The sequence below is a fragment of the Myotis nattereri genome (genome assembly GCF_964212035.1).
Source record: "Myotis nattereri genome assembly, chromosome: 15".
Taxonomy (NCBI): domain Eukaryota; kingdom Metazoa; phylum Chordata; class Mammalia; order Chiroptera; family Vespertilionidae; genus Myotis; species Myotis nattereri.
The window spans coordinates 29,047,035-29,070,882 of NC_138090.1; the positions used below are offsets into that span (position 1 = coordinate 29,047,035).

The window sequence follows — 23,848 nt, forward strand, 5'->3', positions numbered from 1 at the left end:
GGAGCCAGCTCAGGACAGGGCACCCTTCAAGAGCACCTCAGGAGGGCTCCCCTGTGCTCCCTCCGGTGCTCTCTCTGGAACGTGCGTTCCTTTGCACCTGCAGAGTCCTGCTTATCCCAGGGCTTTGCCCACATACTTCTGTGGGGAGGGAGGGTGAGCATCTGTCCTCTAGTCAGGGAAACTGGGGGTCGGGCCTCCTGCCCAGGGGTGTGGGAACCTGCTGGCATGCAGTTGGTCTGGGATCATGAGGACAGTCCCTGTGAATGCCCAGCCAGGTGACGGGCCTCACGTCCCCAGGATGCTACAGGTGCCCCTAGAGTCTGGAGGAGCTGCCCAGGGCTGCTCCTGTTGGCCTAGATCTCCAATGCATTATATATCCCACCCCCAATTCCCCAACAGGATGCTTCTGTGTCAGACTCTTATAACTGCTTCTGTACCATTAAAGGTCTTTCATGATAAAGGTTCCTTACAAGTATGCAAGCTTGCCTTGAGTTTAAAATTTTCTCAGTTACCTGCCTCATTTTCCTATTAGGATATACTTTTATACCTCCTGTTTATTATTCAGATTCGATATTTCTTTTCCCATATTCTGGGATACAGATTTTGGTGCAATTGTGAAAGGTAGCTCCCACCTCAAAGATGATCCTGAATGCGTGTGCTGGAGGCAATGCTGCACGGGCATGGCTGCCACACTTGCTAAGGATAAAATTCAAGGCTTGAAATACAGCCTAGCGCTTTCAGGCATGGACTGAATGTTTTCAGCCCCGAGGCCTGGGTGGCTTCAATGTTTTCATCAAGAGATTATCAGCTCAGTTCTGACAGGTAAAGGCGCACATCTCCCTGCGCCAGTCATGCTGGGGACTAGACTTCCTGCTGTGCGATGGTATTTCCCAGGACTTACAGTGCGATTTTGCAGCCTCTGAAACCCCAAACCCCAGGTAAATAAATACTACTCCTAGCTGCTCTGACCAATGCAGATGGAAGCAGCTTACTGGGCTGTACCTGGGGCCTGAGCCAGGCCTCTCCCAACCAGCCCATGATGCTTCCATTCCGAGGACAGGTGTGGCTGGGGTAACCTGCCACGACCTCCCTCCGTTGTCCATGGCCTCACTCCCAAAGCCCTTGGAGGAAAGCACACATCCAGCACCTCCAGTCCCTACAACTTGAGCTTGGCCAGCAGACCTCCTACTTCTCTCCCGGCATGGGGTGGGGTGGGTGGGGGAGGGCTGGCAAAGCTCAGTCAAGGACTCAGCTGGTTGGGACCCCAACAACCTGCTACAAGTTCCCGAGCTGCCCTCTGCCCTGTCACCTCGCTGTTTCCCACCTCACACGGGCACAGTGGACCAGGGACGGAGGGAATGGTCTGAGAGTGAGCTGCTGCCCGAGGCAGAGCTCCGGGTTTGCTCAGCCTGTCTCTGCTGGATCTGGCCCAAACCAGAGACCCACAGCTCTACCAGGCACCTGACCAATTGCTGGCTGAGCATGCTGCCCCTCTCACTGGGCGCCACAGAGAGGGCGCCAGGTCTGCTGGCTCCACTGGGCACTGGGCCCAGCCCCCATGGGGCTGGCACAGCCAGGAGCTCAGGGGTGATGATGGCTCAGGAGTAGCGGCTCTGCCTGCTCTCGCCTTCGGGCCTGAGGACTGCCTGCCTGTTTCTAGGGGAGCAAGAAGCTAGTGAGGCAGTCAAACCTCCATTTAATGATGCGCATTAGCAGCTGCTCTATGTCCAGTGGCCCCCACAGGAGAGACCAGAGATGGCACCTTCTCAGGGGGAGGGCAGACTCTGGACTCTATACAGCGGTTTTCAACTGCCTACCCACCCCAGCAACCAGGGCACATGCTGTGACGTGTGGAGACATTAGGCTCTGCCATGCTGAGACCCTGCTCCAGATGATGCTGGGCAGATGCCCGGCCCATGTGCCACCACTCCCCAAGCCAGGCCAGATCCACTAACTGTTCCCAGTCCTCTTTCTCATGAACCCCAAACTGGGGCGCAATCTTTGTTTCAACACAGAGCTCCAGGCACAGGCAGACACAGATGAATGACTCACAGTCCCCCGATTTGAGCTCTAGCCTCACGGCCCCCCTCCTGCCGTTGACTGGGAAGGCAGGACAGGAGCAGTTGAGGACCTCCCGCAGGGACCAGGGGCACAGGGGTATGGGAACCCCAGGACCCCACAGTATGATGCTGATGGCTCCTGTCACACTACAGAGTGCCCTGTGCCACCACCTCTTTTCTGGGGGCTCTTCTGCAACCTCAAAGCCGCCTCTAACTTGCATTCCCCACCCTGGAGGTCCTTGCACCTCAGTCTGCCTTCCTTATCCTAAAATGCAGCCATTAACAGCATCTCCGGGGGGGGGGGGGGGGGGGGCACCAGGAATGAGAAAACTAACAGCCAGATACAGAGCCCTTTGGCAAGCTGCAATGTCACAGACTGTGCTGGGAACCAGAGTAATAGGGGTGGGAGCTTCCAAAAGGCCCTGGGGAACTGATTTTAGAGAAAACCAGCCATGGTTTTCTGTCACGCAGACATGGGAACCATCATTGACCCAGGAATGGGGAGGAAGTCTCCCACGCTCAGAGAAGCTTCCTCAATAGAAGCCTGGGAGGGCGCCCATCGTCATGCGCATGCAGGGACAGAACCAGGATCCGTCCTTCCTCCACTACCCAGTTCCCGAAGCAGAGGACAAACAGTTGCCTACAGTCCCTGCATCCCTGAGGCCTCCCCTGGCCTCTGTGCACTGGGGAAGGCCTGGTCAAATGATCGGCAGGGCTCTGCCTGGGCCCCAGGCCTGAGAAACCCACACACGGCCGCTCACATCTCCGATCTGGGGATGCATGTCCAGAGCCTCAGGGCCGACCAGGCCGGCCCCCACCCAGTGCTTCCCCTCCTGTGACAGCCTGAGGAGGGTGAGGGCTCAGCCAGCCAATGGGCACCCCTCCCAGGACCGGACTCAGGACCCCGACTATGAAGAAGTCATTCCCCTAACTGGGGGAGCACTCACCACTGGAACCTTCGGCCTTCGGTCCCACTTTTACCCTCTGGGCCCCATGTGATGGGCATTCACATCATGGAGTGTGCTGAGCAGAATTCATGGCCCCTAGAACCCCAGAATGTCACTGATCGGGAAAAGGCTCTGTGCAAATGTAATTAAGGTAAGAATTTCAAGATGAGATCATGGATCAGGGTGGGCCCAAAATCCCATGAAAGTGTCATTAAAAGACAGGAAAAAGGAGACACAGGAAGAGGCCACGTGAGGATGAAGGCAGAGGTGAGGGATGATGCCACAAGCCAAGGAACCACCAGAAGCTGGAAGAGACCAAGAAGGACCCTCCTCTACAGGTTTCAGAGGGAGCACGGCCCTCGCCGGAGACGTCTGGCCTCCAGAGCTGTGGGAGGGAAACGTGTGTCTGGGCCCCCTGGTTTGTGTCATTTGCTACAGCAACGCCAAGCTCTCTGCAGAGACCAACCAGGCCTTGCTCCATTCGGGTCAGACCTCCTGGTTTCTATGCTGTGCCTCACAGTCACCGTCGGGATGTGGTGGAGCAGCCATGGCCTTGGATTCTGCTTCGCAATCACAGGCCAAGCGAGCAGGTGCTTGGCCTAAGGATCACGCTCTGTAAAGTGGGCTGACCGTGTGGTCAGGGGGCTGTGGCGCCCGAGTCCCATCTGGTTAGGCAGCTGTGTGCCCTCAGAAGGCTCAGGGAGAAAGCACAGATACCCGCACCCTCGGGGGCCACACCCCCTGGCCGGCTCACTGGGGCTCCCGTTTTCCCATCCGTCTCCCCACCCTGGGCTGAGTGACTGGGTCCAGTGCCTGCTCTCCTTTGGCTCTGCCTGACGTCTGGGAGCAGTGAGTCCGGGTTTGGGGCGGCCGAGGGGAGGACAGCTCATTCGCCATGGCCACCGCCCATCCGTGGTGTAGTCTTTTAAACACTTGGTGGAGCCAGCTGCTTGGCCCCAGGATCATCTTCAAGCCTCAAATCCCAATGGGAAAGAACCCTCTTCTGAGGGTCCTGGAGACCCCTGAGAACCGTGCTAGCAAAGCGCTTTGTGGCTACACCCCCATTCTTGCCGCAGCTCTGGCCCGAACTGCTCTGTCCGTGCAGCTGACCGCCGAAGGCGTAGTGAGCTGAGGGCGGCAGTGGGAAAGAGCCCAACTTCCAGGCCTTCGATTTCATCCCAGAGGGCGGCACACAAAGCATGTGACTGCAAATCTGTTATGATTCGGGATACCAAATTAGCACGGGCCGTGCAGGCCCCACGGAAGGAGTCAGTTAAAAATTATCAAAGGACACCCACAGGAAAAGCAACCAACCCTCCCTCTATCGTGGCTTCACGGCCACAAGTGCTCTCACGGCGGCAGGAGGTGGTGGTGGGGCTCCCATATCTACCATCTGACCTCCACTGTGGGCATTTCAGAGGGGCAGCCTGGCCCATGGTGGGGAGGGGCCTTGAGGCACCATCCCTGTCTCCTGGGGCACAGGGAACAGAACTCCAGCCCTTCGCCCCACCGCTGTTACAGTGTCCACGGTCTCAGAGTGACCTTGATCCCTGATGGATTCTGTCACTGGTGGGACCCGGGAGCACTTGCTATGCGATCTCCTCCCTGCAAGGGAGGACAGCCCTTCACTGGCCACTGAGGTGCCTCGAAACATTTCGCAAGAGATGGCGCCAGGTGTGCTGGGGGCTGCTGTTGCTAGTGTTGCCATTTCAGATTAAGAAACTGAGGCTCTAGTAAACAAAGGGACCTGCCCACGGGGGGCTGTCCCCAGACCCTCCCAGCCTGGCCTCTTTGCGTGGGCCTTTCCCACCACCTCCCCAGTGAAGCCCCACACTGCGCTCTTGGGTGGGACAGAGGGGGCCTTCTCCCGAGGGAGCTCATATCCCTGCACACGGTTCCCATGTGGGGTTGCTGACACTGCTGTGGGACTGGACAGGCCACTGCTTCTCTGAGCCCCGACCCAATAACCTAAGATCCAAATGCAAACTGTAAAATGACTCAAAGACCAGTCTCTAGCCCTGGGAGCACGCTGTCATTCACAGGCCTGCCTGGGCCTTCCCTACTGCAAGGCTGCTCCCAGCCAGCAGCATCTCCTGTGCTTTCTCCACGCCCTAGCTTTAGGGCAGTACTGGACACAGGAGACAATCAACTCAGGATCTAAGTGCCTCCATTCCTGGTGCTAACCACACCAGGTCTCCTGGCACTTGGGGACAATGTCCTACTGGCTGGGCGAGCTCCTGTGAGCTGCCGGGGAGGCTGGAGGGCCAGGCCCTGGTGAAGGGGACAGGTCTCCTCCCGTCACTTCCTAGGGGAGGGCATCCTGCTCAGACACAACGTGGGAGGGGAAGGCGGCGTTTCTGTGGAACCTTTTATCTGCACAATTATGCAATCTGTTGTGTAACTGCTCAAGGAGACACAAGTTGTTCTCCCACCGGATGCCACAGTCCGAGCAAACCCACAAGGGCCCCATTGTGTGTCCTCAGAAGGGACCTGGGCATGAGGGATGAGTCTTCCGCACTCCACTCTCACCCTCCAGCCTTGGAAAAACTGCTCCGCTTTGGGAATGGCCCGATCTCAGGGCTGTGGACCTGGTAGGGTGTCATAGGTGAGAGGCTGACAGACAACAGAAAAAGGGCAAAAGCAGGTGGAGGTGGCTGGCAGGTATGTCCTGAGCTGAAAAGTGCCCGCTGCCTACCCTGTCCACCTGCTTCTCTCTGTGGCCTCCCCATTCCAAGCCCCTCCCACCCACACTTCCTGCTCCAGCTGCTCCAGCCCCGTGGATCTGAAATGCCCACCTGAGCTGTTTCCCCTTCTGAAAAGGCTGGGAGTGAATCCAGACACCTTAGATGGCGCACGCAGGCCCAGGCCCACTTACCCAGCACCGTGGGGCCCCAACTCTAGCCACAGGGGTAGTCCGAGCGCCTCCCACATCCAAGATCTCAGCCCCGGGGCCGAAGAGCAGTCTCTTTGTTACACTCTGTGCCTTCATCTGCCACACTCTCCGGAGAGCCTCCTCTCCATCCCCATCAGCCCGTCTGCCGCTTTCCTGTTCTCGTGTGTCTGATGTCCCTGAGCAGAGTGAGCTTTGAATGGTAGGGCCGTGTCCTCATTGGGTCTCTGCACAGAGCCACACTCAGAACCTCAGAAGGTTCTGGTGAAGAAGGGGGGCAGAACGGCTCACGGGCCTATGGCCATGAGGAAACAAGGCCAACAGAGGCCTGAGACTACCAAACAGTCAGCTGGACTTGAACCTGGGTGGGCTGGGCCCCATGCATGAGAGCCTTCTGCAGCTCCGGGCCCATCTGGGTGCCAGGCAGGCCAAGGAGGAAGACTGCTTTATTGCTGAGGGGAGTGAAGGAGAGAGTGCCTAGGCCAGTCGGCCAGGTCGGCCAGACAACAGGTCGCACTCTTCAGGTGCAGGATGGCCAGCAGCCAATCTGAGCCCAGGGAGCCGAGTCCCTCCCTGCCAGAATGATTCAGCCCTCCTCCCATCAGCGCAGGGCTCCACGGGGATCGGGTCACTGCCCGAGGGGGAAACAGAGTCAGACAAATGTTGTGGGAGAAAGGGGTCAACAGTTTCAACGATGTGTCCTCTGGAAAGGAAGGCATTCCTCTGGGAACAAAGTAAATCTCTTCAAGGAAAACAGGACACAGGAATTTTGCAGACCTTGCACTGTATCCCGAGTTCAGAAAGGAACTGCTTCGGGCGTGTGGTGGCGGGGTGGATGTTTGCAACAGCAACAGAATTATAAACACATTATGTATTCAGGCTGAACAAAAGCTCTTTGCTCTCTCTATTGAAATTTGTTTTTACAAAAGTCAGGTTCCCCCCACATTCCTCCTCTGTCTGTATTTAATCATACCAGCCAAGTAAATGCCTTCACAAGCAAGGCTTCTATCAAATGACCCATCTCCTAGCTGGACAAAGTGGTGGGTGCAGGATGGATTTTTCTTCCACCCATCAGTCCTAACCACTCTCCAGGACGCTGGGGAGTTATTCAGCCCTGGCCAGGGTCCTTGAGACCCCAAAAATTAGAGGGTAAGAAATGTCTTTAGGAAGATGCCGGAACCTGAAGCCCCAGGAGGGCTCTTACAGGGGGAGCGCCCAGAGCAGCAGCAGCAGATTCTGGCTCATCCCACCTCTGCCTGGTGGGCTCACCCACAGGTCGTGCTAAGGACTTCCTGGGAGGCTGGACATTACTGGTCAGACGCATGCTCCCTAGAGGTCCGGCTTCTGAAGCAGTGACCTGCAAACCATAGAGTGACTGCGAACCAGGTGGAATTTTCCCTTCAAGGATGATAACGATTGTAGCTATGGGAGCTGGTTCTTACTAGGTACCAGGTGCCATGCTAAAGGCCTCGCATATATTAACGTATTTAATAAAGATGGTCTACCTGAATGATCTGGATTCTTGCTTCGACTTTACTAGGTCAGCATATACTAGAACTGTGAGCTTCTCTCTACCCCGAGAGAGGACGAGTGAGGGCGGGCAATGTGGCAGCCACTGCAGCTCCACGTGCACCCAGTTCTCCTGAATCATGAGCATGCAACTTGCCCATGGTCTCTGGACCCGGATGCCTGTGCCGTGCAGTGCCCCATGTGGCCAGTAGGGGGGAGGAAAGTCCAGAGCTACAAGGATGGGTTTCTGGGTGTCACAGGCAGAAGCCCTGAGAACACAGATAACGGGGCCTTTAAGGGTTTTCCAGTCACACAATTCACAGCTAGCCAGCTCCAAAGTGTGAGAGAGGACGGGCTATGACAAGACGACAGCCACTGCCCACCCCAGAGAAACTGGTAAGTAACTGTTCGCCAAGACACCTACAGGAATGCTCCCGAGAGTACGTTCCATAGTCCTGAGCGGAAACATCCCTGCCCATAGAGTGATAAGCAAGTCCTGGCACGTTTCTGAGGCATGAGGCCCAACAGTGAGAGCTGCACTGCCACCAAACGCCACGGCATGGGCGACCCACACGCGATGGAACCAAGCGCTGATCACAGGGGAGAGGTCAGCATGGTGGATGCTGGTGGGGGGCATCCATGGGCACGAGATCCCTATTGGGAACTGGGCAGTTCTACATCCTCCCCGGGGGTGCAGCTACAGCTTACCTGTCGGGCACCTGCAGTCTGTGTAGCTTCCTGTGTGCAAGATCTACCGCAAGAGACAAAACTAGCAGTAGCTCCCCTCTGCCACACTCACAATGTGCTAGGCACCCATGACACTATCCTACCCTCCCCGCCCCCGACTGTGGATAGGAGAGTGGGGTTCAGAGGACAGGGTGAATCGGTTTCTCCCTGCCGCTCTGGACAGATTTAACTTGTTGGGTTATGTTCAGTCTCTCTAACTCAATGTCAGTGCCCCTCCTGGGATGGTGTGACTCAGCTCACAGTGCCCAATTCAAATGATACCCTTCATGCCATGTGCCAGACCTGAGGGTTGGGGGCATTCAGAGCAGTGACACCCCCCCCCCCCCCGCCGCCGCCATTAAGGGTGAGGGTGCAGAGCAGGGGACGTGTCGGAGAACCTGGTGGGTCTGGGGCACTCAGAGCGGGGGACCCCTCCACCCTGGCACAGCAGAGCCTCACAGGACCGCTGTGAGGCCCAGAGGCCACACTCACCCTTTCCGATCTGGATGAAGCCCAGCAGGATGATCAAGGCCAGTGCCAGGAGTTTGGCGGCAGCGAAGGCGTCCTGGACCCGGGTGGCAGCCTTCACGCTGTAACAGTTCACGGCCGTGAGCAGCACTGTGGAGACAGGGCAGAGTGAGTCCTAATGGACAGACAGTCAGCACTCGAGACGGGCAGGCCAAGCAGGAACCCAGACCCTTTGGTGAGGTCTCACCCCCTGGGACTTGTTTGGATGGACAGCTCTCCAGGGTCAAGGTCAAAGGTTGAGAACCACAGGCTCTTGAGCTGTGGTCCCAGGTGCTCCTGGGCTATCACAAAGGATTTTTAAAAATGAATGAATTTCAATGTCCTAAGGAACTGACAATCAAAGCAACTACCTTTCCTCCCCTCCCCCACCCTCCATACACCTGAGTCAAGCCTTGAGTTGGGCACTATCTTGAATGCAGGTAAATAGCAAACCTGCCATTTGGAAGGGGGCTGCATTCACTTTTCTCCACCCACTCAACATTTAGCATAATTCATCAGGTTCACTCACAGTCTACTAAACTTCTTGAAGGTGGGAAACCCTTTTTTTCAGAGAAAATCTTCTAGAATGCCACAGAGGTAACAGGTGAGGTATCCTATTACACAAATCCCATGTGACAAGCCAAATGGAGGACCATGAGGGCAATTCTGACACCTGAAATGGGGGTGCCACAGCCCTGGGGTCAGCAAGCAGCCTAGCCGGTACAGGAAACAACACAGGAGCTTCAGCTCTACTGTGGTTTTAACAGAGTACCTTGAAACTGAAAGTCGGGGGGAAGCCACCAGTCACAGGTGGCTTCCCCCGACCTCGATGGGGGCAGAGTCGGAGACAGGGCAGCAGCTAAGCCAGGCTCAAGAACTGTGCCCGAAGCAGGGGCTGCCTGGGCACCTGTAAGACCCCGGCCCTGCGCCGCGGGAGAGGTGGAGGCTGAGATGATACACAAGCTCAGGAGCCGACACTAAGTGTTTAGGGATCTTGAGAGCTGGCTGTTAGCACAGCCACTTCGTAAACTTACAATGAATCAAAATTATCAAATTTAAAACAAAGGAAATGAACACTCAAGACAGATCCCTTCCCATTTCTAACTCATCTACGCTCTTCACTCTCTATGCTGCTGAGGTGCCACACTCTCAGGTGAGCGGGTCACGCTCTCATCCCAGGTCCCGGCACACAAGTGCTAGAAACCAGCCACCTGGGGAGCACCTACACTAGGCACTGGCAGGGGCACAGACGGGGGGTGGGGGGGGCCTTTTCTCCTTGGAGGGCTGGTCATTAAACATTAACCAGCGTGGCCAGGGCCTATGGGAAGAGCCTCTCTCCCCCATTCCCCGCATAGCCGTCACCTCCTCAGAAGGCTTCGGTAAGGTAGGACAGGCTGAAAGGCCTTTTGCTCATCCTGTCTTTTCCAGACAGAACTAACCCGGGGCAGGGGACCCCAGGTGGCATCTTTCCCCAGCTAGAGTAATTACAGGTCGCTTTATATTTGAGGATTAGGCCCCAAAGAGATAAATCCACGCTAATTAACTGGATGAGGCCCACCAGTTCAGGTAGAAGGAAAACAGGCCATCTTCCCAGTGTGCTCTGGATAGGATTAAGGCCTCACTGCTCTGCCTGCCTTTTCTCTAGGAAATTAACTGAGCTTAATAGCAACCCCTCCCCCTTGTTTTTCCTTCCCTGCTCTAAACCCTGGCTGATGCAATGGCTGACAGAGACTGTATGTTATGTTTAGTCTAAAAATGTTTTGAAAAGTATTTGCTTTAGGCTGCTATTCCTAATCTGAAATACTCAGAAGTCCCCCTGTATCGGGTATGATAGCGAGAGTTTCGACACCTGGACCCGGTGTGGCGTTACTGGTGGGGACCCTGGTGGGGCCCCCTGGCTCCTGGGTTGTGGTTCCCCAACTGTCAGGCTCATAGTACGATCAGCTGCCTGGGGGTGGTGGGAGTTTAAATAAGGCCATGACAATGTGGGGCTCGTGACAAAGTGTCTACGACACAGTGCCGAAGCCCCCTCTTGCAGCAGGAGCTGAAAGGCTCAGAGGAGAGGGCCGATGGGTACGTGAGGCAAACAGGACCCGTGGCCTTTACTGTGTGGCTCTGGGGTGGACACATGCTCAGTCCTGGCCCTCAGGACCAATGGGGAGAGAGCTGTCCTGTGTTAAGCATGCATGTCAGCACTGCCATTCCAAGCACAGAAGAGGAAACAGGCTCATAGAAACCCCCTGTCCAAGGTGGTATGGGGAGACCCAGGACTGAGACCGGGTCTCTGGGGCCCACAGAACTGACAGTGTGGGTGGGGAGAGGAGGGTAATCCCCTTTTTCTGGGCTTCCAGTCTAGTGCTCTCTGGTCCAACCTGCCCCGCGGCTGGGATCCAGGATGGAGGGGCCTTGGAGGGCAAGCCCAGGTTCTAATCTGTTCCTCCTTGCCCCGGAGCCCCAAGGCTTTCCTGAGACAGCCTGCCATTTCCTTCTGTGAGAGACAATCCTGAACCAAGTGCTAAGTGCCTCAGGCTCCTCCTCCCAAAGCGGACACAGCCTTCCGGCTGGCTGCAGCAAGAGGCTGGCAGATTGCATCACTCCTCCACTCACGCTGAGGGAAGCGGGAAGCGGGGGCTGACGCCGAGGGAAGCCGGGCTGACCGGGAAGGTGTGGCCAAGCCCTCTGCAACCTGAGGTGGCTCTTCCGCTGCCGCCAGCCCCCAGACAAGCTGGTCCTCTCTTCCTCTCTTCCCAGCGGGCGCTTGGGCCTGGTTCCAGAAACCAGAGCAGCACTGCCACACCAAGTGCAGCCAGCTGGGCTGTCACCTCTGCTCGACCCACCCCATTTGGGGTCTCTCCAATCGGTGGTGAGCAGGGGCAGCTCTGCATTTCACAGATGAGGACTCTGAAGCTACCCCTGAGCCCCCAGCCCGTGGGCTGTTCTCTGTGGTGGTCACTGACCCTGCGGGGGCCTTAGCTGTCACCAGGGTGGGACAGAGGTCCCTCCTCTCACACCTCAAAGCCCCTCCATTGGTACCAAAGGGCACACACCAGTCCATTCCAGATCCAACCCAGCTGTTCCCGGCCAAAATGTGCCGAGCCCCGCCCAGCAGGTGTCAGAGCCCCTCTGCCCTGAGGCTCTCCCCACAAATGCAGCACCAGCTCAGGACATTAAAAATGTCCAGATTGTGAGCAGGCGACCACGGTCTGGGAGGGGAAGGGACCGGATCACGGAACAAAGGGAACTTTATAATATTTGTTTCTTTGTAAAAAGAACCAAAACACATGATGAAATTTTACTTTTCATTGACTTTGGCTGATGAGTAAACAAGTACTTTATTGTTCTCATAGTGTTCCTTTGTGAAGTTTCCTAAATGAAATATAATCTTAGGTAAATAGGCGAATCTACCAGGACGCAGTGTCTTTGACAAAAGTAGCCCCCGGAGGAGCTGATGGCTGGATTGCAGCCCAGCTTCCCTGCTTTAAACTCCACCACCTGGACAAGATGCCTGACTCCTCGGAGCCTTAGTATCCACACCTGCAGGATGGGGGCTCATGGGCACCCTGGAAGGTTCCGGGTGTGCGGAGCGGCAAGAAGGGTTTGCTGCTGTTGTCACCATGAATACTAACTCGCAGCCCCGCCAGGAAGGGGGATTAGGAGAAAGTACTTGTGCTGCAGTGAGGGAGAGAATGGGACACACCAGGGCACAGGCCACCAACCCCTGATTCTAGTAAAGGTGGGTGGCTATCAGGAGGGCACTCTGGCTAGAAGCCAGCCCTCTCCAGGGCTCTCTGAGCCAGCACCCCCAGATAAGCATGGCTGGCTCCTGACAGCTGGGGCAAAGGAGATAAAGCCCAAGGCCCCTTGGCGAGAAGACAGCTCTGGGCTGTATGCGCTGGCTCATTCCAATCCTCCTCCGGTTTGTCCCTTCCTGTCCTGCTGTAACATAACCCACCTGGCGGGCCACAGGGGCACCCAGCTCCAGCTCAGCAAAGGGCCGGGATCCTAGGGCTGTGCTGTAGCCACCATCCCTCTGCTGAGGGGCTCCTGCCCTCCTCTGCCTGTGGTGGCTCTGCTCCTACCCCCATCCTCATGTCGGGGAGGCCTCAAAGGCTGGAAGTGCTGCCCAATGAAGGAAGACCCCTCGGCTGGGCCTCCTGCTCTCACCCCCTGGCCTCAGTGGCGAGGTCCAACTCCAGTGGTGGCCTATTTGGGTGGCTCGGTTCTGATCAGTCATCTGCAGACCTCAGGGCAGCACATCCCCCAAGGACCACAAGAGCCGAGGACACTGGCTGGGCACAAGCTCAATGACTCAGTGGCTCCTCCCCTCGATCTGTTAGTTCTCAGGACACTGTTGGGGAACGCCTCTGGAACTCTCCCTGACCCTGAGCAGGATGTATTCTGGGGGGTCTCCACCCACCAGTCTGACTTGAGATACTCCACTCTCTCTGCTTCCCCATCTGGGTGGTGCTTTCTACACAGGTTCTAGGGTTCTTGATAAAAAGAGCCAATTCTTGGGGCAAAGGCAGTCTGAGACCTGTGAGCAGTGCTGCCTCACACAGGTGGGGTCCGGCTGTCAGAAACTGCCCGGGAGGGGCTGAGTTGCCAGGCCAACAAGTATCATTTGACCCAGAGCTCTTCCATGGGCCCTGAGATAAAAAGGAAGTGGCCAGCAGGCTGTGCCAGTTCCAGGAAGCTGGTCCAGCCTGGTCTCCTGGGCTTACCCAGGGCAGCAGCTGGCACCAGGCCAGAGAGCAGTGCCCGCTGACCACTGTGGCTGAGGCTGGTCTGAGACCTGAGCTCAGGCAGACAGCCAGCCTGCTGACTTAGAGCCAGCCCCCACCTCCCCCCCACCTGTCAGACATCTCAGAACTCACTGGGCATCTGGACCCTAAGCCCTGGCTAGTTGGGCTGGCTCCTAGGATGACAGTGACTGCACAGGGGATAGTGTGACCCAGGTGATTGGGAGAGCTGCCACCAACAGGGCTGACCACTAAAGCGGTGTCCAGTCCCTCTGTGGGTTCCTGTCCTGCCTTGGCATTATTCATCCAAATCTACCTGGCACACACAGAGACCCAGGGTTTGGCAGATGCTCACTGGACGTGTAGCTTGTCATCAGTCCTCCTCTCCAGACCCCTGAAGTCCAGATGTCCTCTGCTCCGTGCAAGCCCCTGCCCACAGGTGGCCCCTCCCCCCCCTCCTAGCCTTCACTTCTTGCCTTAACGCTCTCATCCCTCCTAATGACAGACGGGGGTCTCCCCTCCAGGGTGTGTCAGTCCCCCGGGGGCCTGAGAATCTGCCTTTCTGGCCCAAGGATGCTAAGGCTCTTGTCTGGGGACCCCAGTTAGAGAACCAGGGGGTAACTTCCCGATGCATAAATCACCTTTACTGGGTCCCAAGAAAAGAAATGTGCATGACCTGACAACCCAAACCATGTGCCCTCACTCCCAGGATGCACTACAATTCTGAGCAGCTCAGGTTGTCAGGCTCCAGACCTCATCCCTACTGCTGGCCACTGAGGGGAAATGAAGCCATTCGCAGGAGCAGGGACACCCAGTCTCTCTAGGAGCAAAGGGAAGTGCTCCAATTCAAGAGGCTGCCACCTGAGGGAGAGGCAGGACATGAAATCTGTAGTCCCAGGGGGCACACTGGTCCTCAAGCCCCTCCCCGGCTCCACTCACTAATTTCTGCAAAAACATATTACTAATAGGCCAGCATCACATTTTCAAATTGCCTGTGACCAGCCCAAGAACACGTGTTTCCATATTTTTTCCATTTTTGACTGGGGCTGGGTTATGCCCAACCACAGAGTTCACCCCAGCCCAGGGTGGAGGTGTCAGCGAGCATCTGGAAAAGGCTGACACATTCATCTCAAAACACACCAAAAAGGCAGATTACTCACCTCTAGAATCTGCCGACACCCTGAGTCCTGGGCTAAGCAGGAAACCCCACAAATAGCAACTTCTCTCTTTACTGGGTTCTTTGGAAGCAAGAGTCCTGGAGAACAGGGAGGTTCCCAAAGGGCCCCCGAAACTAAAATCTGAGGGAGTTCTGACCATGCCGTGTGACCCTGGGCAGGTTACTTAGCATGTCTGAGCCTGGTTCCTCATCCTCATCCTGCCGCCTGCTTTGTGGGTAAGCTATGCAAACATGATGTCTGGCACCCCATCAAAAATTAGCGTTAATTTGATTAGTCATGGCTGAGTGCAAAAATCTGCTGAGAATAGCCAAACGTGTATGTGCAGGGGTCTCAGTGGTTAGAAATCTCCATCACTGGCTAAATGCAGAGATACATGCATACATCTGTGGATGGGAACCCCACCCTCCCCAAATGGTTCCTCCAGCAGTTGTGCTAATAAAGAAAAAGGAGAGAAAACCTTCTGTAGGCACTGTACTTGAGGGGTGAGACGACATGTGCAGTATTCAACCCCCATGTGATAGTTGGGGTAGAGAGCTCAGAGAGGCTGTTTAACATGCTGAAAGTCACACAGCAGACACAGAGCAGGGTGAGTACGCCCAGGTCTCCTAAGTCCCACTCCTGTGCTATGCCACTCCCCCAGGATCTTCAACCCTGGCTGCCCCTGACAGGCTCCAGCACAGCTCCCTGACCTGTGCTGTGCTTCACTGCTAGGTCTCAGAGGGACTGGGCATCAGTCCTGATCAGGTGATTCTAAGGTGCAGGCCACCCCCATCAGGCCCCAACCAAAGTGAGCATGCCTGAGATGCACATCTACTGGGCACCCTCAAAGGGGAAGGGATGGGTGGATGGGGAACTCTGTCCCACAGGTCTGAACCAGGCTATTGTTAGGGAACAGGGCCTTGGACAGCTGTCTGCTGCTCTCTGGGCCGAGGGTTTATGTGGGACTTGCAGAGAGAAGTGCCCATGAGTGCCTGCCCCAAGCATCCTGGGCTGCAGGCCAGCCCCCACCCTCTGCACGCCCTTTTAGATACAGGGCCTGAATGAGCTATAGAACATGTGCTTCCATGTGTCTTCCTCTTACTGGGCTAGGCCACTCCAGGACAGGGCCCAGTCCCTATTCTGCTCCATAGACCTCGGCCCAACACCCAGTGCAGGGTCTTTATATGGAGCTGACAGCATTGGACTTCCTGAACCCTGACATCCTGGATAACAGTGAAGACCGCGAGCCCCCTCCCTCGTGTTCTGGGTCGGGCTCACTGCAGAGAAGCCCCTCCCTCAACCACTGCAGGATACTCACAATGCTCCCATTTACCTCGAGGACAAAGCCAGGACCCCATTTAGGCCTTCTGCAGAGGCCCTGGCCTTCCAGCTGATCAGGCTGACAGGGTGCCCCAGAAGGGAAGCAGATGAAGACAGCCCCGCACCCATGTGAGTGCTGAGGGCTGAATCCTGTGCTGGTCTTGGGCAACTCACATGGAGGGGACAAAGGGCTGGGCTGGCCACAGGGTCACAGTGGGCCACGGGGCTCACGTCTGCTGAGGAGTGGCCTCAGTTCAGTATCGGCTACTCTGAGTGACTTACAGATGATCAGGTCTCAGCAGCGACAGATGTCAGCCAGCAACCAAGGTCAGAGCGACTCAGAGCACAGATCAAGTTGCGTGTATCATGCTCCCAGAGCCCAAATGGGAAGTCAGTGCTAATTCTTCACATAGCGGGCAAAATCCACTGGGGAGAGGGGCGGGCTCGACCTCCAGAAATGTCCTGCATGGCATAGCTCACTCTCCAGAGCCAGAGCAAGAATCCAGCATCCTGCCTGGATCGAGGACAGAGCTGGGTGGGGTCCTCCTGCCATGAGGTAGATGGGACCCCAACCATCAGAGCCAAAAAGCTGCTGGACTGGGCAGCAGTCCTGTTGGTGGGGACAGGATGAAGCAAAGTCCGGGGTTGGGAACAGGTGCATTCTGGGCAACTCCCCTGACCATAATCCAGACAAGAGCCTGGAAGGTGACACCGACTAGGGGTGTAGAATCACATGCCCCACCCCAACAGTCCCCAGCATCTGCTGTGAATCATGGAAGGAGGGGACAGGAACTGGAGGCCAATCTGTGGCCACAGGACAGGACTTATGGCCGCTGGGCACCTGGAACCCACAGGGTGGCTATTGGCCCACCCTGCCCTAGAAGCTCATTTACAAGGTGATTTTGATAGAAAGATGAGAAGTATATAAGATGTGTGGTGCCCCACAGACAGGGGAGAAGGCACTTCCCAGGAATCCAGGATATAAGGAACCTCCGATCCACATGTCCTTGCCCCGGCCAACCAGATACCTGGATGTGGGATCTTACAGCATTCCTGATCCCTGGCGCCTGCCACCCTCACTGCCATAGACTCAGTCATGTGACCACCCACACTGAGAACAAAAGGCAGTTCAGTGTGGAGAAGGGTGCACAGCATTCCCAGCCCACTCCTGCCTCAGTTTCCCCAGCCATAAAAATGGGAATGACAACACTGATTACATAGGCTGAGGTGCAGAGCATATGGGAAGAGGGAATCCAAGGGCACCAGCTAGAAAATGTCGGATCTGGTTCTGCCCTGATCAGGGCCCCTCTCGGGGGTAGGGGTGGCTTCCAACCTGGGCCAGGGCCTTAGGGGACCTGAACACCCTAGGGCCGTGGTCAGCAAACTGCGGCTCGCGAGCCACATGCGGCTCTTTGGCCCCTTGAGTGTGGCTCTTCCACAAAATACCACGTGCGGGAGCGCATGTACAGTGTGATTAAAACTTTGTGGCGCATGTGCAGAAGTCGGTATTTTGTGGAAGAGCCACACTCAAGAGGCCAAAGAGCCGCATGTGGCTCGCGAGCCGCAGTTTGCCGACCATAGCCCTAGGGCCACACAGTTTGCAGTGAACATGCCTGGTACCGATTTCTGTGCAGAGCCTGCACATTCCATGGGATTATCAAAGGGGCTGTGACCCAGGGAAAAGGGTGAGAAATATTCGCCGGCATTTCCCACCTCCCTGGGGTCAATGCTTCTGTGAAGGACCGCACAGAATTTGGCCCCAGTCCTGACTGGACCAGACTAGCTCCCGTGGCCGGACCACTTTCATGTCTGGCGGGCTGGTCGGATTTCAGGGCTAATTACTAGGCTGTTGTCTGCACTGAGCTCACAGCTTGCGATTCTAGGATCACCAGCTCCTTTGAAACACCCAGAAGCCTTTGCTTCACACATCAAGGAGCTTAGCCCTGGCAACTGGCAGGCGGCCAGTCACCCTGAACCAGGCCTCACTGTGACAGGCCTGGCTGGAGTCCTAGGGACACAGTATTAGACACATTGTAGGGGTTCCCACACCCCCAGAAGCAGGGTCACTGTCCGGCAGGCACTGATGGAAACAAGCCAGGCAGCTAGAAGACTGGGGGATGGAAGGTGCTGTTATGGTCTGCCCTCCCCACTCTGGTCATCACCCCAACTGACCAACTTACCTGCAAGTCAGCTGGCCATGGCTCACCCCACAGACACCAAACCTACACTTCATCTTTGCCCTTCACCCCGACCTGGAGGAGCTGACAGCAGGTTAGCATTTACCACCAACACCACCACCGCCGCCGCCGCTGCCGCCAAGCTCCGGGCTTTTTCCTTCTCTCCACCCTCTCCTTCTCTTCTTCTTCTTTTTTTAAAATATATTTTTATTGATTGCAGAGGGAGAGGGAGAGGGAGAGGTAAAAACATCAATGATGAGAGAGAATCATTGCTTGGCTGCCTCTTGCATGCCCCCTACTGGGAATTGAGCCTGAAATCCTGACATGTAACCTGAACAGGAATTGAACCTGTAACCTCCTGGTTCATAGGTCGACGCTCAACCGCTGAGCCACACCAGCCGGGCCATCCTCTCTCTTCCTTCTTTTCCCTAAACCAGAGAAGAGCAAGTTCTAGGGCAGTCCAAGATGCTATAGGTGACAGAGGGCAGTGTGGAGAGTAAGTCACAGCCACAGTGTAACCGGGTCCCTATGTGCCATCGTTAAATACACAATGGCCTAGAGTCCTCAAAAACACCCAGGCAGAGCTGTGACAAATCCCTACTTCACATATGTGTAAATTGAGGCTTGGCATTCCCAGGGAATTCCTCAAAACAGAACCCAGGTCTGTCCACACGCACAGCATAGGCTCTTTACCTGACACCAGGTGGAAAATATTGCAGGCCAGAGGTCCCAGAGGACCCACAGCTGAGCATGCCCCACCCCCACATGTGTGTCTGCCCAAGTCAGGGTCATGGTGGGGGCCTAACTCAGTCTAGGGGAGCCCTGGCCAATTGTCTGAGCCCTGGCCAATTGTCTGTCTCCATGAGAAGGCAGAACGTGCTCTTCAGACCTCAAGAGGGGCCACCATGCAGGAAGGGGACCCAGTGACCCAGAGTCCCATTCTCAGCCACCAGTAGACCAACCTAAGTTCCACAAGTAACCAGCAAGTCCAAGTGTGGGGGCTGTCCCAGTGGGCACGGTCCTACCCTCACCCAACTAGGAGAGGGAGAGAGGAGGGTGGGCAACCAGCGGTCTGCTGCGGCCACGTCCCTGACAGCTACGCGTCCTGGGTAGGAGTGACCAGACTCAGATAGGCTCCAAGTCCCTTTCATAATTCAGCATACGAAGAAGGGGACCTGTTCAGATCCCTTCTGAGAGCGCCTCCCCTGAGATAAAGGACCAATGAGACCACCGCGGTGTCTCTGAACCACAGCTGCTCTGACATACAAGACCCTGTCCTTGTCCTTGGCCGGCCCTCCTGAGCCCCCAGCCGGGCCGCTCCAGACGTTTTACAAAACAGTGGCCCAGGAAGGGAGGATAAACTGCCCAAGCAAACCCAGCTGGCAAGAACTCAACTCCAACCTGAGTGACTCCGTCACACACGCAGAACCCAGACTCATCTGATTTCAGCAGCCAGCCACTAACAAGTTTTCATTAAGCAGTAAATAACCCACGTAAACCCAGTCTTATATCAAATTCCACATGGTCACCAAGAAAGAGTTAGAACCCAGTTTTTGTGCAATAGTTAAAGAGCACTCAGGAACTCTGTGGCTTTCCTGTGGGAACTTTCACTGCCTTCTCAGAAGTCCCCTTCTTAAACAACCATGACCTTTCACTGTATAGTGGAACCTCGGTTCTCAAACTTAATGCGTTCCAGAAGGCTGTTTGAGAAGCAATTTGTTCGAAAACCGAACCATTTCTTTCCATTAGAAATAATGTAAATTGAGTTAATTCGTTCCAGACCCATGATTCCCTGTTTTAACCTTTCTTATATACAGTACATGTCTAATGTGCTGTTTAATCTGTAAACAAACACTTCTTAAATTTATCGACCACACCCTTCTAGCCTTGAACTAATCACTTCCAGCATTCATTCCAGGGGTGCAGCATCCTTGCTTTTTCCCTTATCACTGCCTCGGAAATGCGGTCACCACTGGCTGACTGCTTTTCCTTTATCCAAACCAACAACAGTTCTTCTACCTCTTCAATTCCTGTGATCGGTGTTTTATGAGCACTTTCACACCCTTAGCAACATCAGCACACTTGATGGCCTCTGTATGTTTTAAAATTGTGCTAAACATCCATTTTACCAGCAACAAAACCAAAAAAAAAAAAAAAAAAGGAGAAAATATTCACAGCACAGACTCTCCCTCCCTCCTGTATTTGTGGCCTGAGAGACACTTTTTGTTATGCTGATGTACCAGCACGAAAGGGTCATCGGGTTGAGAACTGAAGTCTTCTTCTAAAATGGAGACATTCTTTCTGTGACAGCATTGTTCCAATCAGAGATGTCCCGGAACTGAGGTTTAACTGTCCTAGGTGAGAACAGCCAGGCCCGTCAGTAGGCTGTCAGCCTTGGACAAGCCATGTTCCTATCCCCGCCAAGTAAGGCTCTAGACTAGCCCTTGATCTTGCAGGCAGTACATCCCTCTGTGACACTGAAACTCCTCTTTGCATCAGAAAAAGCCACACACACACACACACACACACACACACACACACACACACATCACATTCATACAGGAGGTTCCAAGAAAAAGGGCTACGAAAGCTGATCAATACATGGAAAGGTCACCCTCACTCTTAGGGGAAGGGGTGCTACTGGCACGACCTACTCCACTGGCCTGCAACGCCAGAACAGAAGTGAGCTGGAGCACTGGCCAGAGCATATCCACTGCAGCCCACTAGAATCTGAGGATTTACCTACGTAAACCCAAAAGTTTAAGAAAGTAAGGGATCCATTTTTAAAGACTAGAAAGGGGGCCCTTTAACGATACCACCTATTTCATTATGGACATACTGGGCCCAAACATATCGTATCTAGCAATGAAAATTGGACAATTAAACTTCTCCTAATGACCAAACAACCCAACAAAGGCATCCTGCCTTCAATATATTTTTATTGATTTGAGAGGAAGGGAGAGAGAGATAGAAACATCGATGAGAGAGAATCATTGATTGGCTGCCTCCTGCACGCCCCCTACTGGGGATCGAGCCCACAATCCGGGCACGAGCCCTTGAAGGGAATCAAACCCCGGCCCTTCAGTCCATAGGCCATGACACTCTCCACTGAGCCAAACCAGCTAGGGCTTATCTTGCCTTTAGAGCAGCGGTTCTCAACCTGTGGGTCGTGATCCCTTTGGGGGTCGAACAACCCTTTCACAGGGGTCGCCTAAGACCATCGGAAAACACATATATAATTATATATTGTTTTTGTGATTAATCACTATGCTTTAATTATGTTCAATTTGTAACAATGAAAATACATCCTGCATATCAGATATTTACATTGCGATTCATAACAGTAGCAAAATTACAGTTATGAAGTAGCAACGAAAATAATTTTATGGTTGGGGGGTTACCACAACATGAGGAACTGTATTAAAGGGTTGCAGCATCAGGAAGGTTGAGAACCACTGCTTTAGAGGGGCTTTTCCTTAGCCAGTCCAATGCATCACCCCATAAAACCCTCATCTCAAAGTCCACCAGAAGCCAGAGGCTTTCCTGTTCTCAGGCACATAGACTATTGCTATAACTATTCCTAGATTTAGACCAAAGTTTTTAAAGCTGAGATTCATATCACTGAGACCCTCTGCCCCTAAAAGACTGTGAACAAAAGGGGCCACATGCTAACCCAGCCATGGGCAAGCCCGCGGGCCGGATGCGGCCCGTTTGAAATGAATAAAACTATTGGAAAAAAAGACCGTACCCTTTTATGTAATGATGTTTACTTTGAATTTATATTAGTTCACACAAACACTCCATCCATGCTTTTGTTCCGGCCCTCCAGTCCAGTTTAAGAACCCATTGTGGCCCTCATGTCAAAAAGTTTGCCCACCCCTGTAACCTCACAAGCTCAGGGGAGGCCTGCATGGCAGTGTTGCAAACTCAGAGACCTAAAGTAACCACAAAAGATGGTCTGAAAATTAAATATTTAACTACAAACAGGTTGTAGTGGGTAGTCATGTCCTAGGCCAGTATTTTCCCTGACAAAGATCAACTTAGATCTTTACTGAGCCCATTTGTCTTTTTGCCTCTAAGATAACATATCTGGGTAACTTGTAACTTCCCTTTTTTCCGGACCCCTCAGGGCACAGGACATTCCCTCAATGTTATTGTTATCAAGTTAATTGTCAGCTGTTAATTATGTAAAACTATCCTGTATCCATCTGTGTAAAAGAAGCACATGTCCATCATTTCACTTTTGACCCTACCCCAGAGGTTTCCCCCGCTTTGCTTTTTCCCACCTCCTTAATCTATCACCAATGAATTTCATGTAACCCACCTACATCCCTTTCCTTTGATTGCAATGTGTAAATACAGACATAACCCGCCATTCTCCAGAGCATTATCTCAATTCGTTGAGGTTCTGCTCCTGGCATATGTTGACAGTTTGGCTCAAATAAACTCACAAAATTCTTTACAGGTTTCAATGGTTTTTTACATTAACAAGGCAAATACTATCCCTGCGCCCCCGTGTGACTGCCTGCCTGTTCAGGTTCTCAGGAAAGCAGGTGATCCCAGCAGCCAAACAGAGCTGCACTGAGTTCTGCCTTCAGGACTCGCCATGTTCCGAGCATGTCTCAGAGTTCTAAAATACCTGTCCCCGTGGCACAGTGACACCAGCAGGAAACTCGGTCCACAGGCGCTACAAGCCCAGTAAGACCAGCAGGCATGGCCAGGCAGAAGCCACTTCCAGTAACGGCACAGTCCCTGAGTTTCATGGCTCAGATCTGAAACCAGGAATGTACCCTGCCACCTCTGTACTTATATGCACGAATGAGATTTGGGCAAATGCTCAAGGTGGCAACTCTGAAAGCAGGACACTTCCATTTGCAAGCCTCCCTAGAGGTTGGCCAATAGGTAGGCGGAAAAACTGCCAATGGCCTTTTAGAAAAATCACATTACATTTGGTATAAATTAATTTTTTTGGAAATCCCATAAGAAAACTGTTTTTTGTAAAGCAGTAATTTTCTCCAGCCTGGTTTACTCTTAGGTGAAGAACATACCAGGAACATGCCTCCCAACCTACCAGGACCATGCCCATCAACATACTAACACTGTAGTGTGGAAGAGAGACTATTCCATGAAGGGGACCGTGGCCTGACTGATGCCGGACCTTCATGCTAGATCCAGCTAGATCTGGGGAGAACAGAGATTACTTCCCAATAAATCCCCTCATAGATCCTCGGATCCCTTCCCTATGTTCCAAATGTGCTGGTTCCCTTGCTCTGCCCTGGGCAAGTATGTAATAAGGTGTTTTCCCCTTATCAGGGCAGGTCATACCCCAGTACCCCTTTCCACCCTGCCCTGTCCTATGTAATTCTTTAGCACCTGCCACATGGCGGAGATGATAGCTATGTTGTCTTGCCAACGCCCAAGATGTGCCTCCTATGTAAGTTCTCAATGTAATGATGTTGTCAGCCTTTCTTTGGTCTCTGGCCCCCAGGAAATTTTGTATAACAAATTTAAAACCGACACTCCTGGCCCATGCTCACCAATATACTAACAGTGTGTCCCCCAACATACTAGGACCAGGTCTACCAATATACTAGCACAGTGCCCACCAACTTAGGACTGTGGCCATTGACTGTCAGCACAACTTGGAGTCCCCGCACCCAAATTTAATTTTCGGCCAAGCGCCCTTCTTGTACTACTTATGGTAATCTTCAGGGGATTCAGACACTGCTGCCTACACAGAATTTTATCACTGTTTTTTGTATGAGTTAGCCTCTGCTGATTCCTAATAAGCTGGTCTGGAAAGGAGCTATGAGTGA

At 54.0% G+C, this 23,848-nt stretch overlaps 1 protein-coding gene across 1 annotated transcript in view; it reads right to left on the reverse strand.

Moving 5' to 3' along the window:
* The window catches only part of SLC7A5 (solute carrier family 7 member 5), a gene marked incomplete at its 5' end in the record, with an annotated part of 37,546 nt that overhangs the window by 12,763 nt on the left and 935 nt on the right, over positions 1–23,848 (reverse strand). The window contains one exon of the mRNA XM_081107857.1: positions 8,625–8,750. Coding sequence (XP_080963983.1) covers positions 8,625–8,750 — 126 coding nt within the window. The remainder of the gene's footprint in view (positions 1–8,624; positions 8,751–23,848) is intronic.